Here is a 17992-nt window from a genome sequence, read left to right as displayed (position 1 = left end):
CCCTGTGCCCATAGCTGTGGCTATCACCCTCTTAGGTTTTGTCTCCACTTTCACTCTGGGGAAGATGGCAGTGTTCACTTCTGGGGCATAAACTACCTTTGTCTCAGCTCAGAAGGCCCCCCACATGTGCCTCCCTGCTGGCTGCCCAGCAGTCTCATCTGGTCTCCTTCCAGTCTCCTTCTCCCCCCCCCCCCCCCCCCCACCCGTCCCAATCACCACAGAAATGCTAATATTCCTGCCCAGTAGCCAGAGTAGCCTGCAAAAGTTCCCCTGTAGGTAGGGGCTCCAGTGGCCCTGCTGCAGAGACTAATAAAGATGTGTTGGCTCTAGCCCTGGCTCTGGCTGTTTGTTCTCCCTAGGCCCTGTCCCCCTAGGACATCTCCATGACTCAGCACCTAACGAGTGCCTTCTCTGGTGTAGTGAGAAATGTGGGTTCTGAGGTCAGGTAGAACTCATGAGCGCATGTTAGCTGAGCAATTTGGGGCAAATAACCACCTTTCTGAAACTTGCTTTCCCTCCCCACGCTCATAAGGTAGGAAGTTGAAGTTGGCTATCCCTGAGGGCTCAAGAGAGAGGCTGTTATCAGGGTCTCTGTCATCTGAGCTAATGGGTGAGCCTGCTTTCTGAGAGTTCTGTAGTGTTGGGGTCTGTCCCAATTCGTTCTCATCCTTCTACAGTGAGTTGGTCCCAGAGACCAGGTTGTCAGGGAAGGAAATACAACCATCTTGCATCAGGCCTTCTGAGGCTGCAGGTGGTCTGGGAAAGATGGTCTAAAACAACAGGGCTCTGAGAAGGGATGGGGTGGTGTCTGAAAGTTAGGGCACTGCTCCCAGAAATAGGATAAATAGATGTGAGATGGGTGGCAAAAACCTCAGGTGTCCACTTCAGCCATATTCCCAGATACATCAACTGAGAGGGAGACGTCAACATCAATGATTTAATGAGGTAAGAGAGGAACATGGTGCCTCTGAGGAGGTGGTATCCAACTCTAAGGGAACTGGGGAAAGCTTCGGGAGAGGAAGTAAAAATTCTGGGTGAACCTTGCAGGATGAGTAGGAGCTTGCCAAGTACAGAAGGGAGAGAGAGCTTTCCACGCAGAAAGAACAGATGGAAGAAATGGCATGAACAAAGGCCTTGGAACACATTGGCCCTGAGAGCACTATGATGTTCAGAAAACAGTCTGATGTCACAGCAAGTTGTATGGTGAGAGGGGGTGGTGAACGTGGCCAGGTTATAAAGAGCCTCCCACAACTGGGTTTAAGGGCACTTTTCTTTATGCCTCTACAGCCTCAGGGTTACCATTTGCCATCATCCTGATAACACTATGGTTCTTTCCACTCACCCCACTGAACAGGGCAAGAGGGATGCAAATGGATGCTCCAAATGCAGTTCGCTTCAAAATCTCTCCACTAACAGTATTGCAACATGAATTTTTAATCTTCCAGCTGTCCAACAATTATAAAATCACTAGAGGTCTGGTGCACAAATTCATGCACAGGTGGGGTCCCTCGACCTGGCCGGTGATCAGGGCCATCTCGCCCAGTCCCGAAAGGGGCCGATCGATCGGGGTGGTCGGCTGGGGGGAGGGACAGCAGGAGGTTGGCTGTGGGAGCGCACTGACCACCAGGGGGCAGCTCCTGCGTTGAGCGTCTGCCCCCTGGTGGACAGTGCGTGTCACAGCTACCGGCTGGCTGGCTGGTCGTAACAGTCACTTAGGCTTTTATATATTTAGATTTTTGAAGAGAAACTTTAACCCTCAAAGACAACACAGTCTAATCTGGAGGTGCCCCATGGACCACATCTGGCTCACACATTTGTTTGGTCAGCACAGCATTTTTACCAAGTTTTGAATTAAAATGTGATACCACTATACACCCACCTAAATTTCTAAAGGTGAAAAAGACAACATTAAATACTGATGTGGAGCTGGAAATCTCATGTATAAACTGTTCTATCTGCTTTGGAAACTGGTCAGTAGACAAATATGATAACGCATCAATTCTATTCCTAGGGCACACCCAACAGAAAAGCATACATATGTTCAAAAATAAAACAACACACAATAGGTATAAAAGTGTCATAGAGGCACTGGAAAAACTCAAATTCTAGAATAGGTAGTTCCACTGACATATTCCGTTCACAAAATGGATACTATTCTAAGAGAATTAATTATCCATATGTATACGCAGAATTATGGGTGAATCAAGAAAATAACAGAGAGGATGGGAGGGGGAAGACATTTTTGGGGCATGACCAATCGGTGGAGCAGTCAGAACACACCATTTATTGATTAAGTTTGCCATCTTACAAGAGCATTAGAGGCCCAATGCATGAAAATTCGTGCAAGAGTAGGCCTTCCTTCCCCCAGCTGCCAGAACCGGCTTCCCTCTGGCACCCAGGACCCAGGCTGGCTTCCCCCGGGCCACCCACAGGCACCCGGACCCAGCCTGGCTTCGTCAGGAAGGATGTCCAGAATGACGTCCAGTCTAATTAGCATATTACCCTTTTATTATTATGGATGGTTTGTGGTGCCCCCAAACAATTACAATAATAACATTAAAGATCACTGATTACAAATCATCCTAACAAATGTAATAAGGAAAAATCTGACATATTGTAAAGAATTACCAAAATCTGACCAAGACACAAAGTGAGCAAATGTTCTTAGAAAAATGCTCTTATAAGATGTAGGGTTGCCAAAAACCTTCAATTTGTAAAAATTGTGATGTACAATAAAACAAAGTTTGCTGTATAAAGCTACAGTAATCAAAACAGTGTGGTACTGGCATAAAGACAGATATACAGACCAAAGGAATAAAATAGACAATCCAGAAATAAACTCTCACATATATGGCTGTCAACTGATTTTCATCAAGGGTGCCAAGACAATTCAAAGGGGAAAGAACAGTCTTTTCAACAAATGTTGCTAAGAAAATTAAATATCCACATGCAAAAGAATTGGAGTCCTGGCAGGTCTGGCTCAGTGGTTAAAGGGTCAGCCAACATACCACAGGGTCGCAGGTTCGACTCTCAGGGGCATGAACCTAGGTTATAGGTTCGATCCCCGGCCTCAGTCAGGATGCATGCAGAAGGCAACCAATTTATGTGTGTCTCTCATATTGATGTTTCTTTCTCTCCCTATCTCTTCCTCCCTCTCTTCTATTCTCTCTAAAAATCAATGAAAAAAAGCCAAAACCGGTTTGGCTCAGTGGATAGAGCGTCAGCCTGCAGACTGAAAGATCCTAGGTTCGATTCCGGTCAAGGGCACGTACCTTGGTTGCGGGCACATCTCCAGTGGGGGTCGTGCAGGAGGCAGCTGATCAATGTTTCTCTCTCATCGATGTTTCTAACTATCTCTCTCCCTTCCTCTCTGTAAAAAATCACTAAAAATATATTTAGCCGAAACCGGTTTGGCTCAGTGGATAGAGCGTCGGCCTGCGGACTCAAGGGTCCCAGGTTCGATTCCGGTCAAGGGCATGTACCTTGGTTGCGGGCACATCCCCAGTAGGGGGTGTGCAAGAGGCAGCTGATCGATGTTTCTCTCTCATCGATGTTTCTAACTCTCTATCCCTCTCTCTTCCTCTCTGTAAAAAAAAATAAAAAAATATATATATATATTTTAAAAAATAATAAAAAAATAAAAATCAATGAAAAAAATATCCTCAAATGAGGATTAACAACAACAAAAAGAAGTTGGACCCTTACCTTAAGCCAGATACAAAATTAACTTAAAATGGATCTAAGACCTAACCTTAAGACGTAAAACTATAAAGCTCTTAGAATAAAACATAGGAGAAAATATGCATGACAATGGACTTGCTAATGATTAAAAGTTAAACATAGTTAAATATAGAATTACTATATAATTCAGCAATTCCACTTCTATGTTTTTACTAAAAAAAAGAATTGAAAACAATAACTCAAACAGACACTCGTATACCAATGTTCATAGCAGTACTTAAAATAGCCAAAAAGTAAAAATGTGAGTGTCCATCAACAGATGAATAAGTAAATAAAATGTGGCATATACATGCAATGGAATATTATTCAGCCACAAAAAGGAATAAAATTCTGATACATGGTACAACATGGATGAACACTGAAAACATTATGCTACGAGAAAGAAGCCTTTAAACCCAGTTTAGGAAGCAGTTCTTACAGGAGGCACTCTCCCTAGATTACATCCACTAACTGATGTTTTAAAAGGAAAAAGGTAGAGAGGACTGAAAGACCAGGTCCTTTCATCAACCAGGGATTTTATACTGCCCTATTATTACCCCTGTGGGCACCTGCACCAATAGTCTGGCCTATGGCTTCAGTTTTTATAGTAAAGGGGACAGCTATGGTTTGTACCAAGGCAGGGATCAGCCCTTTTTTTCTGTAAAGGGCCAGATAGTAAATATTTTTAGTCCTTTGGGCTGTAAGGTCTGTCACAACTAACTACTCAACTCTTTTTGTAGTGAGAAAGTATGGCTGAGTTCTAATAAAACTTAATTTAAAAAACAGGTAGCGGCCCAGCCGGCATGGCTCCATGGTTGAGTGTCAACCTATGAACCAGGAGGTCACAGTTCAATTCCAGTCAGGGCACATGGCTGGGTTGTGGACTTGATCCCAAATGTGGGGCGTGCAGGAGGCAGATCAATCATTCTCATCATTGATATCTCTCTCTCTCCCTTCCTCTCTGAAATCAATAAAAATATATTTAAACACACACACACACACACACACACAACAGGTATTGAGCATCAACTCAGGAACCAAGAGGTCACCAGTTTGATTCCCCGTTAGGGCACATGCCCTGATTGTGGGCTGGATCCTCAGTAGAGGGAATGCATGAGGCAGCCTATCAATTCTGTTTCTCTCTATCCCTTGCCCTTCCTCTCTCTCTCTCTCTAAAAATCAATAAAAACATATTAAAACGAAAAAACAGGTAACAGGCTGGATTTAGTGGGAAGGTAGTAGTTTACTGTCTTTGTCCCAAGGCAAAGGTGGGGTTAGGAGTAAGAAAGCAAAAGCCGAACTTAAACTACTTTTCTTTTATTACGTCCTCACTGAGGATATTTTCCATTGATTTTTACAGAGACTGGAAGAAAGAGGGAAAGACAGAGGGAAATATTGATGTGAGAAAAACACATTGATTGGTTGCCTCATGCACGCACCCTGACCAGGGCCCAGGCTGGGGAGGAGCCTGCAACCAAGGTACGTGCCCTTGAGGGGTATCAAACCTGGGACCCTTAGGTTTGCAGGCCAATGCTCTATCCACTGAAACGAACTGCTTAGGGCTTAAGCTATTTTTTAAAATATATATATATATATATTTATTGATTTCAGAGAGGAAGGGAGAGGGAAAGAGATAAAAACATAAATGATGAGAGAGAAGCATTGATTAGCTGCCTCCTGCACGCCCCTTACTGGGAATCAAGCCCATAACCTGGGCATGTGCCCTTGCCTGGAATCAAACCCGGGACCCTTCAGTCCGCAGGCCAATGCTCTACCCACTGAGCCAAACCGGCTAGGGCTTAAACTACTTTTCTTGATACATCCTATTATTGCTTCCACCAGTAGCCCTGTTTTTCAAGTTGCAGCCCCTCTCCTTCACTTTTTGTTTGTTTTATTTTCCTGGATTTTATGTTCCCCTTTATAGTTCTAGAGAAGAAGTAAGAAGCACATGCTCATTTATAACCTTGGCAGGAATGGGAAACAAAGTCAATAATTGTTTTCTTTTGTATTTTATTTATATATTTTTGGCAGCAAAATTGTGTTTATTAAAAAAAAAAATCTGGTCTATGAATACATTTCACTGCTTCAGTTGAAGAACCCTAAGCTAAATAAAAATACCAATATTAAAAAGCAGCATACTGGTTACTACTGTCTTAAAGATACATAAAAAGAATCAAATGCTACAGTGTAGAAATCAATCACCCCAATGTCAGAAATCACAACTTCTTCCAAATAAAGAATATGACCCATTTGCCATATTGAATTGATATTTATTTCAGGACATGCCATGTCAAAATAAAACAAAAGAGTCAACCCTTGCCTTTAACAATAATATTGTATTATAAAAGCACTTTACAACTCCATCCCATCTTTGAGTATAAGTTACTGGTATGTGGGCTAACGATTTAAAACATTTCTCTATTCAGACCCATTATCCAAGTGCTCTCTGAATATTAGAAGGTGATAATAAATGGGAAGTGGAGGAGGAAGAGGAAAGAGAGGGGAATAAGGTTCTCCCAATTAAGGGTTTTGCTGTAATGAGGGGGATGAAGAAGTATGAAGATACTTTTGTTTTTTTCCATTTTTATACTGTGTTAAGTAATGCTTACAACATAAATTCAGCAGGCTTTTCCCGAGCTATAACTCAGAAAATTTCTTCCTGCAAATAATGTATTTACACATGTGTTTAACTTACACAGCAATCTCACAATAACTAGTAAAGATTAAAATGGTGCACTCCTAGTATATTTGTTTGCAGTGTTTTAAGGGAAATACATATTGCCATGGTGATGAAGCTCTAAATAGATGAAACAAAACATGTAAAGTTAAAAGTAGTTTTAAAAAAGGCAAAGAAATAAATATCACCAAAGAAAAAAGATTAATTGTAGCTTAAATATAAAACTAAATTACTAGTTAATTAACCAAACTATACAGATCTAATAAAAAGCAAAACCAGCTTGAAAGACCCAACATTTAAAAAAAGCTAAAAAATAAGGCATAAATCTGCAATATTGAGTTTTATTTCCATTCTCTCTTACCCTCTTCTGTGTATGCTTTTCCAGATCTGCCTCTAGAAGCTTATAAGAAAACCTGCCATTTTCAATCTGACCCCAAATATCCTGAGCTATTTGCTATTCTCTTAAGGATTCTTTTGTTGGTAAGCTTTAGATATCATCATTTCTACTGGATATAGTAGTTTTGACCAAGGTGCCAAATTTAAATTCTTCCACTGGTTCTTCTTAAAGGAATTTTATTTCTATAGTGCCTTGCCTGCACAGCATTAAAAAAAAACAAAACAAGACAAAAAAAAAAAAAATACCAGGAGAAATCTATTTCTTAAAAAAAAATTTTTTTAACAAACAGAAATACTCTATCTTGACAATTTTAGAATCTTGGAAAAGACAGTTCATTAGAAAAATTAAATATAAAAAAACGTTCTGTTTTACTTTTCTCTTCCAGAGTCTAACATGTGAAAGGGTCTTTAGTTTTGGTCAGAAATAGATTTTTTGTTCATTACTTGTAAGTACTATGTTCATTAGGACTCATTTTAAAGATGCACCAGAACACTTATTCGAGTACTGCCTACCATGATAATTGAGTTTTGACCTCAAATAAAGTCTAAATAATTTACTTCAGTGCTCAAGAATAATTTTGGACATCTTGACCCAAGGCCTAAAGCAAGTGGTATCACTAAAATTGAAAGATAATTCCAATGGGCTTGGTCTGACTGATGCTTTGCCACCTCTTGTTTGTTTTCAGGAGTGGAGAGTAAGAACAGGAAATGGGGTAAGGGAGAGATGAAAAAAGCAGGGAAGTCAAGTAGGTAGGCAAATGCTGCTGTGAACAGCTATTCCTTAACCAAGCCACATACTGTTGAGATTTCCATCATTTTGAAGTGCATTATCATAACATTAAAAAGGGAAAAAAAAGTTAAGAAAATGTATCTAATGTTTAAAATTATCACTGGAATATGCTGGAATTGACTTTTTGTAAAATATAAATAATATAGACACTGACTTTTTTGTGCTTGTGAAGCTAATAGATCATCTCCACGAGACAGGCAGCAATGATGAATTGCAATACGTTATTACTGAAGGGAAAAGGTTCAAGCCAATATTCACACTGCAGTCAATGAAAGAGTAAGGGGGCCAAAGCAGTGAGCTTCTGCAGAAAAGGTGAAGAGGCCAAGAGGGATTAGCAGGAACAGCCTCCTTCGCTGACTGGTTGATCCTGAGGCTTTTCCAGTTTTATGTCAATCACTGAAACAAAAGTTAAGGACCTATAAATGGGAAAGTACAATTCCAGTTCTGCTGAACACTGATATCTCTGGCAACCCCTCCCTCCCATTCCTACTAACAGCCACTACTTACTGTTTAGCTAGCTCACCATACAACAAAGTGCTCTAATAGTATAAACTTGCTTATATTCTACTATATGCATCCAGGGTCAGAATAAGATAACCTCTCTATTCATGGGATCTATCCTAAGCAGGAGCAAGAAACCCTATTAAGATGATGTTCCTTATGGAATTATCCTATATAATAAAAGGCTAATATGCAAATCAACCGAACTGTGGCACGATCAGTCACTATGACACACACTGACCACCTGGGGGCAGAAGCTCAACGCAGGAGCTTCCCTCTGGTAGTCAGTGCGCTCCCACAGGGAGAGCACCACTCAGTTAGAAGCCAGGCTCATGGCTGGCGAGTGCTGCAGTGGTGGCGGGCCTAAGCCAGCAGTTGGACATTACCTGTGGGCTCCCGGATTGCAAGAGGATGCAGGCCAGGTTGAGGGACCCCCTCAGTGCATGTTTTCATGCACCGGGCCTCTAGTCTATAATAAAAATCTGAAACTAACCTACAAGAGAGTTCCAACAACAGGGAGAGAATTTAATAAATGATAGGACTTAATTCTGTGGAATACATTGTGCTATTAGAAGTAATAAAAGCTTAGAAAACATAAAACTTTTAGAAGAGGGATGTGCTGAACACAAAGTGCTTAAATTCTATGGCTTAATAAAAATGTCTATATAAGGAAAAACACTAGAAGACAAATATACAACAAATAATGAAAATATCAAAATTTAAAATCTTTTGAAAAAATTGGTATTTGATGTGCTTCATTATGTTCTGTTTCTGAAAGCAGAAGCCACAATAAAGTTCCAGACAGAGTTATTTCCTGCCTATGCCGAATAGAAAACTTGAATGTTAGAAAAAGCAGGGGAAGAAAATATGATACATACTGTGGGGTAAACATGTTCAGAGTCAATAGGACTCAAATTTAGGAGAAGGTTGGGCCCTAGCCGGATGTCTCAGTTGGTTGCAGCATCTTCCCGTACACCAAAAGGTTGCAAGTTCGATCCCCGGTTAGGGTGTATATGGGAGGCAACTGATCGATGTTTTTCTCTCTCTCTCTCTCCCTTCCTTACTCTCTAAAAATCAAATCCTTGGATGAGGCTTAAAAAAAGAAAAGACTGGATTTCTAAGAGTTTCCTACTCATTAAAAATCAAGCAAGACTGTGGAATCTCAGGGGGAAGGTCGGGGAGAGTGGGTGGCTAGGAAGAGATCAACCAAAGGACTTGTATGCATATATGCATAACCCATGGACACAGACAATAGGGTGGTGAAGGCCTGGGGTTAGGGGTGGGGTATTAGTTGTCAATGGAGGGGAAAAAAGGGATATATGTAATACTTTAAACAATAAAGATTAAAAATAAATAAATAGCCCTGGCTGGTTTGGCTCAGTGGATAGAGCGTCGGCCTGCAGACTGAAGGGTCCCAGGTTCAATTCTGGTCAAGGGTACATGCCCAAGTTGTGGGCTCAATCCCCAGTGTGGGGCGTGCACAAGGCAGCCAATCAATGATTCTCTCTCATCATTGATGTTTCTCTCTCTCTCCCCCCCCCTCTCCTTCCTCTCTGAAATAAATAAAAGTTTTAAAAAAATAAAAATAAATAATCAAGCAAGCAAATACAAAGTCTCTCATTGATTAGTTGTGGTGAGCAGCAGGGAGCAAGTATGCACTTGGATAACCAGAGCTCATCCTATATAATAAAAGCCTAATATGCAAATTGTCCCCTCGACTGGGAGTCCTGTCAGGAGTTCGACCGCTTGCTATGATGTGCACTGACCACCAGGGGGTGGCGCGGAACATGGCGGACGTTGGTGATGCTGTGCTGGCAGCAGGTGGCAGTGGAGGTGCCTCAGGTACTGATGGGCCCCAAGGAGAGCAGGACCAGGGCGGGATGGTGGAGCAGGTGAGTGGGCGGAGCCAGGCCAGGGCGGGTGTGAGCCACTGGTCGCTGGGTGGGGACCTGATGGCCCCGCCACTGCTGGGCTCCCAGGCGCTGAGGGAGCTGGGCAAGGACCCGATGCCCTGGGGATCCAATCCCAGGGCGACCAGCAGCAGTGGCGCCACCCGGCTCCCTCAGCACCTGGGAGCCGGATGGCAGCAGGGCAATTGGCGATAGGCGGGGCGATTGGGCCCCCGCAGGTGGCAACCAGCAGGGGCAGCGGGGCCTCTGCCCTGCTTCCTCAGCACCTGGGAGCCGGGGTGGCAGTGGGGGCGATAGGCGCTATCAGCCTCGCAGGTGGTGAGTGGCCGGGGTGGCGGGTGGTAGGGCCAGGCTCCCAGGCGCTGAGGGAGAAAGGGCAAATAGCAATATTAAAATATTTCTTCTAATTATGTTCCTTTCAATGTGCACAAATCTGTGCACCAGGCCACTAGTTTTGCTATAAAAAAACTCATAGCTTCTATGCTCTTCAACCATCTATTTCTGACTGTAAAAGGCAATGGCATAATATTCCTTAGCCAACCAAGTGGAGCTGTCAAGACTAGTGATAACAACAACATTCTCCGATGAAACAGAAAGGATACTGTCTTCTCTGCTTCTGTCCTGTGTGCTTTCCATTCCAGGCAAAGCTGCTGCAACACGTCGGAAGAGCTGTGGAAAAGAGAGAAATGTGATAATTGGCAGGGAAAATTTAACAAATGGCATCAAGTAAAGGTGGATGACTAATGAATGCTGTGTTCAAGGATATGGCTTCTAGGTTATTCCTCATGTAGACCTTACCATAATGAAAGCATTTTAAAATACCTATTTAGTCTAGCCAGCATGGCTCAATGGTTGAACATCGACCTATGAACCAGGAGGTCTTGGTTCAATTCTTGGTCAGGGCACATGCCCGGGTTGTGGGCTCACTGCCCAGTTGGGGGCGGGCAGGAGGCAACCGATCAATGATTCTCTCTAATCATTGATGTTTTTTTCTCTCTCCCTTTCCTCCTCTCTAAAATCAATAAAAAAATATTTTTTAAAAACATACTGTGCAAAGCTGAAAATCCTGGGTAAGAAGAAATTGTTTTGTGAAATATTATTACGAACAAATCACAGACATAAAAACTTAATCCATTTTCTATGACAAAAATTTTTTATCTATAGTTTTTAACTGATGTATTTTTAAAAATTTAGTGCTCTTTCAAAATATTTCAATTAAATTGGGACATCTCAAATTGAGTCAAGAAAATGCTTTATAAAAGCCAAGTTCTATCCTTACAGAAATATATATATAGGAGTTTAAGTTGTTTTAAATAATCACTAAAGAAAAACCCATTTCTTAAATGGCAATGATATACTACTAACAGAGGCGTATGCTATATCAAGATAAATGGGTCAGTACAGTAGGTAATATTTTTTTTAAATCCTCACACTTGTATTTATTGAGTATCCACTTTCTATAGGCATTCTGAAGCATCCTTGCCAGGACATTTTCTTTCTGGAAAAGGGGTATTAATTCCACCCTGACCTCTAGCTGTATGGTATTTTACTTGTAATTTCTAGAGAGAAATAGGCATATTTAAATTGCAGTGAAAGCTATGAGAATTAGCTCTGGAAACGATGACAAGATGAATATAGGCTCTCCATAGAAATTTTCAAGTTGAATATTTTGAGCTATAATTTCAGGTGTTTAATTTAAAGGAGTGAATTGGAGAAGGAGATCTCAAAGTAAAATCACTATTGTTATTAGTTCTTACCATTATTATAAAATTAACCAAATACTTCTAAATTAAAATTTTTAAAAATTGATTTTAGAGAAAGGAAAGGAGAGAAACATTGGTTTGTTGTTCCACTTACTTATGCATTTATTGGTTGGTTCTTGTTTGTGCCCTGATCGGGATCAAACCTGCAACTTTGGCATATCGGAACAACACTCTAACCAACTGAAGCACCTAGCCAGGGCTTAACCAAGTATTTTATAAGCAAGAAGAAATTCCATCCTTCAAAGAGCAAGCTAAGCTAGTCAGTTCCACCAACTTACAGAAAAATTTCTATTATGAAAATAAACTTTGTAAGGGTAAGGAGTATTTTTGTTGTTGTTAATCCTCACCTGAGGATATTTTTCCATTGATCTTTAGAGAGAGTGGAAAGGAGGGGACGAGACAGAGAGCGAATCATTGATGTGAGAGACACACATTGATTGTCTCCCACACTCGCCCCGATCAGGACCCGGATGGAGCCTGCAACCAAGGTACCTGCCCTTGACCAGAATCAAACCCAGACCCTTCAGTCCTCGGGCCGACGCTCTATCCACTGAGACACACCAGGTAGGGCAGGTAAAGAGTATTTTATTTTTAAATAAAAAAAAGTTATATATTTTATTTCAGAGATGAAGGGAGAGGGAGAGATAGAAATGATGAGAATCTGAAAACCCATTTGAAGAAATAATAACAGAAAACTTCCCCTACCTAGTGAAAGAAATAGACTTACAAGTCCAGGAAGCACAGAGAACCCCAAATAAGAGGAATCCAAAGAGGACCACACCAAGATACGTCATAAGTAAAATGCCAAGGGCAAAAGACAAAGAGAGGATCTTAAAAGCAGCAAGAGAAAAACAGTTGGTTACCTACAAGGCAGTATCTATACCACTATAAACTGATTTCTTAATAGAAACTATGCAGGCCAGAAGGGAGTGGCAAGAAATATTCAATGTGATGAATAGCAAGAACTTACAACCAAGATTACTCTACCCAGCAAAGCTATCATTTAGAATTGAAGGTCAGATAAAGTTTCACAGAAAAGAAAAAGCTAAAGGAGTTCATCACCACCAAACCAGTACTACATGAAATGCTGAAGGGTATTCTTTAAGAAGAGGAAGAAGAAAAGAGAATTTTGTTTGCGGTTCTCTGCACTTCCTGGACTTGTAAGTCTATTTCTTTCACCAGGTAGGGGAAGTTTTCTGTCATTATTTCTTCAAATAGGTTTTCAATATCTTGCTGTCTCTCTTCTTCTGGCACCCCCATAATTCGGATGTTGGTACGCTTGAAGTTGTCCCAGAGGCTCCTTACACTATCTTCATATTTTTGGATTCTTTTTTCTTTTTGTTTTTCCAGTTGGGTGTTTTTTGCTTCTTCGTATTTCAAATCTTTGACTTGATTCTTGCAATCCTCTAATCTGCTGTTGGATCTCTGTATATTATTCTTTATTTCAGTCAGTGTATGCTTAATTTCTAGTTGGTCCTTTTTCATATTCTCAAGGGTCTCACTAAATTTATCGGCAGTTTCTAGAAGATTCTTGAACAACCTTATAACCATGGTTTTGAACTCTGTATCCAGTAGTTTGCTTTCCTCCATTTCTTTAATTTGTGACCTGTTTCTTTGTTTCCACATTTTGGCTGCTTCCCTGTATGGACAGAGTGGCTTTGTGTGCCAGGTGTCCTATAGGGCCCAGTGGCTCAGCTTCCCCAATTACCTGAGGTGGACACTCTTGGTGCACCCCTTTGTGGGCTGTGTGCACAGTCTTGTTGTAGTTAAGCCTTGATTGTTGTTGGTATCACTGGGAGGAATTGACCTCCAGGCCAACTGGCTGTGAGGACCAGTTGTGTCTACGATGGGAGAACTTCTGTGCTAGAGAAACCCTTATGGGGCAAGACTTGCTTCCGTGGGACTTTGGTGCTGAGTCTGCCCCGAGTGTGTCCCTTATGGATCTGAGGAGTTGTAATCTGGATGGTCCCACTCTGACCACTGGGTACACTGGCTCTTGGGTCTCCAAGGAGGTGCAAATTTAGTCTCTGCCTGAGGCAACCCAGCAGGAGCTATGGAGAGATCTGCAGATTCCTCTTCTTTGGGGTTTGGAAGTGCCCAGATGAGGCCAAGCTGTGAAGCAATGCAAGCTGCTATGGAGCCTTGGGCCTTCTTTTGGAAATTCTGCGGCTCTCTGACCAAGCTGTAGTTTGTTAGGTAATTTTAGATTGCAAAGGGCCAGGCCATTCATATGCAAAAGCCTCTGTGCATAGCTTGAGTGGGGTTGTAAATTGGGTTGGGCGGGGTCTCAGGGAATCAACAGGGCGGAGCAAACAGCAATGGCTGACCGTCAGCCCTGCCCTAAGAGGCCCCCAGGTTTCAGTGTCCCACGATAATCACTGCAAGCACCTCTGAGAGAAGGCTGCCCTCATGTTCCGGCCCAATGCCAGACAGTCCAGTTTCTCCCCGTATGAGTCTGGGTCCCCAGAGTCTCGCCCAGAACTGGAGTTCAGAGCAGTCGGGAGCTTGTGTCTCCCTCCCGACAACCACATACTTAGTCGCCAGCCCCTTTCCTCGCACGCGCGCGCACGCACGCCTCCATACCTCTGCACTTTACTTCTGCACCTCCTCTGAGTCTCAGTGTGCTTTTCTCTTTCCTTCTAGTTGTAGAATTTCCACTCAGTCAGCCTTCCTGTGGTTCTGGATGATGTCCATTTTGTCTTTTAGTTGTAGTTTTGAAGTGGTTGTGTGAGGCAGTAAGTTCAGGTGTTTACCTATGCCACCATCTTAGTTTCTCCAGCACTTATTTATTTTATGTAATGGGCTTGCTTGGTAAGAAGGCAATAAAGAAATGTTTTATTTTTTATTATTTAAAAATATATTTTTATTGATTTCAGGGAGGAAGGGAGGTAAAGAAAGATAAAAACAAGAATGATGAGAGAGAATCACTGATCAGCTACTTCCTGCATGCCCCCTACTAGGGATCGAGTCTGCAACCTGGGCATGTGCCCTGATCAGGAATGGAAGCCATGATCCCCTGGTTCATAGTTCAATGCTCAACCACTGAGCTACACTGGTTGGGTCATACACTTAATATTTCATTTAAAGAATATACTAATTCTCAGGCCTTGGCTGGTGTGGCAGAGTAAGTATTCATCACATGACAGAAATATATTCTATATGATTAATCACTGAAGTTAAAGGAAGAAGATTTTAACCTCTTATTTAAATGTGCTTACTAACGTAAGATTTTAAAAAATATTTTAATTGACTTTTTAAAAAATATATATTTTATTGATTTTTTACAGAGAGGAAGGGAGAGGGATAGAGAGTTAGAAACACTGATGAGAGAGAAACATTGATCAGCTGCCTCCTGCACACCCCCTACTGGGGATGTGCCCGCAACCAAGGTACATGCCCTTGACCGGAATCGAACCTGGGACCTTTCAGTCCGCAGGCCAATGCTCTATCCACTGAGCCAAACCGGTTTCGGCATTAATTGACATTTTTAGGGAGAGGAAGAGAGAGATAAACATTGATGTGAGAGTGAAACATTGATCAGCTACCTCCTGCACACCCCTAACCAGGGATCAAGCCTGCAATCCGGGCATGTGCCCTGACTGGGAATCAAACCAGCAACCTTTTGGTGCACTAGATGATGCCCAACCAACTGAGCTACACAGGCCAGGGCTTAAACATAGTATTTTAATTCTTTTTATTTGTTTGATTGTATTTTTGTTAATCCTTACCCAAGGATATTTTTTCCATTGATTTTTCAAAGAAATGGAAGGAAGAGAGGAAGGGGGAAGGAGGGAGGGAAAGAGAAAGAGACATCAATATAAAGCTCATCATTTAGTTGTTTCCCACACACACCCCAACCAGGGCCAGGGATTGAACCTGCGACCGAGGTACATGCCCTTGACAGGGAATTGAACCCAAGACCCTTCCATCAGTAGGCTGATGCTCTAACCACTGAGAAAACTGGCCAGGGCAAAATTTTGGTTCTTTTTTTGCTGACAAGGCATGGGTCTCTAAATATTGAAATAAGTTTCTAATATACTGTGATACTTCCTATAAAATAAAAAGTAAGGGTATGTGTGAGTTAAGAAGGAATCTACAAAAAATTAAAATTTGAAAACAGTAATTTAGGTCATATTAGTGTTTAAAAGATAATAAAATCAAGTCCCAAAATAATCAGAAACTTCAGCAAAATCACATGTTCAGACACAGCATCTACATAAGCAGAGATAATAAAGTAGCAAATGGGTTTTGAATTCAGGATGAGATTGTTTAAGTCCCTTTTCACTATCACTGGCTAGCTATATCTGTCTGTAGGGTCAGGCTCTTAGGAAAAATTATGTGTCTAGTGATAACAATGATTTAAAATCAAATTGTGCTTATGATTGCACAATGCTGTAAATTCACTAGAAATAACTGAACTGTACATTTAAAACAAGTGAATTGTATGGTATGTAAATTACATTTAAAGCTGTTAAGGAGTTATCTAAATTTAGAAGGAATTAAATGTCATGATGATGATTTTATAGCTTTCAAACTATGAGGCTACTTAGGATTAGGATTAGGGGGACACAGCAATCTCTGCTTTAGACATTAACCCAGACAGAAGTATGTCCCATGGAAAGGTCATACTCTGACATATAATAAACTGGTTCAAATCCTTATTAAAATGTCTATAATAGAGAAATCTAGATGAAGCTACCTACTGCTTTGTCCTAGAACAAGTAACATATGATAATGTTGTGGTAACTATATTACTCAAATTCTTTGTCAATGGCTCCTATAGGCTCAGTTACTTATCACGTGCTAAATTCCATACACATTGATACGTTCTAGGAATATACAATTCTGATAGAAGAGATATTTTTCAATATAATGTGGTAAGTTCTTTGATGGAAGAGGTAATTTCAACATAATGTGGTAAGTTCTATGACAGGGGTCAGGTGTCTGTAAAAACACAGAAGAGAGTCATTTATCACTAAAATAGCCTAGAGGTATGGTAGAGAATTTCACAGAAAATATCTCTGAAGAACAGACACCTAAACTGAAACTTAAAAGGATGAGTAGGTGTCAGGAAGGAAGAAAACGAGTATTCTAAGCAAAAAGAAAAATAGCATAAACAAAGACAGGGAGCCATGAAAGAGTATGCTATGGAGAAGTATCGTGACAATTCAGTATTACTTACACACTAGAGACCCAGTGCACAAAAATTTGTGCACTTGTGGGGGGGGGGGGTTTCCCTCAGCCTGGCCTGCGCCCTCTCGCAGTCCGGGACCCCTTGGGGGATGTCCACTTGCTGGCTTAGGCCCGCTCCCCAGGGGAACAGGCCTAAGCTGTCAGTCAGACATCCCCTCTGGCAGCCCGGGAGCCCTCGGGGGATGTCTACCTGCCAGCTTAGGCCTGCTGCTGGGGGTATCAGGCCTAAGCTGGCAGTCAGACATCCCTCTGGCAGCCTGGGAGCCCTTAGGGGATGTCCAACATCTTTAGCGCTGCAACCGAGGTAGGAGAGGCTCCCACCACTGCCGCTGCACTGGCCAGCCATGAGCCAGATTCTGGCTGAGCGGGGCTCCCCCTGTGGAAGTTCACTGACCACCAGGGGGCAGTTCCTGTGTTGAGCGTCTGCCCCCTGGTGGTCAGTGTGCATCATAGCAACCGGTCATTCCCAGTCATTCTGCTATTAAGGTCAATTTGCATATTACCCTTTTATTATATAGGATTATTATATAGGATGTTTAAAGGCAAGGAGAGATGGGAAATAAAGTGTCCAAAATGAAAACAATATAGACAATTTTTCATAAAGCTCTACTTATTCATTTTAAAGGATTTTACTTTAACCTTCTACTAATCACCTAGAATAAAAAAATAATAATTTAGCTGGCCAGGGTTGCTCAGTTGGTTGGAACGCCTTCCCATACATTGAAGGCTCTTGGGTTCGATTCCCGGTCAGGGCACATACCCAGGTTGAGGGTTCTATCCCCAGTTGGGGTGCATATGGGAGGCAACTGATCAGTGTTTCTCTCTCAGATCGATGTTTCTCTAAAAAAAAAAAAAAAAAAAAAATCCTTGGTGAGAATAAATAATGATTATAATAATTTATATTGGTCTGTAAATACTATAAATCTTCAACTACTACTCTATATTATATATAGCGCTGAAGAATTAAGCAGGTGAGTTTTTGGCTACTTCATCTTTTAGAAAAGTCTGATAATGTGAGGTCCCCAAATATTTTCCTGCCCGC

The 17992-nt window shown here is 41.7% G+C and overlaps 1 protein-coding gene across 2 annotated transcripts in view; it reads right to left on the bottom strand.

Annotated features, from left to right (window-relative positions):
* Positions 1–5713: 5713 nt before the first annotated feature.
* Positions 5714–17992, bottom strand: part of RAB6A (RAB6A, member RAS oncogene family) — a 50876-nt gene continuing 38597 nt past the window's right edge. For both annotated transcript variants that reach the window (XM_008149953.3, XM_008149952.3), the window contains exons 7-8: positions 10597–10663; positions 5714–7979 (exon numbers count right to left, since the gene is read on the bottom strand). In XM_008149953.3, coding sequence (XP_008148175.1) covers positions 7915–7979; positions 10597–10663 — 132 coding nt within the window. In that variant the 3' untranslated portion in view covers positions 5714–7914. The remainder of the gene's footprint in view (positions 7980–10596; positions 10664–17992) is intronic.

Source organism: Eptesicus fuscus, chromosome 13 (genome assembly GCF_027574615.1).
Source record: "Eptesicus fuscus isolate TK198812 chromosome 13, DD_ASM_mEF_20220401, whole genome shotgun sequence".
In the NCBI taxonomy this organism is placed as follows: Eukaryota; Metazoa; Chordata; class Mammalia; order Chiroptera; family Vespertilionidae; genus Eptesicus; species Eptesicus fuscus.
This window is presented reverse-complemented; position numbering and strand designations above follow the sequence as displayed.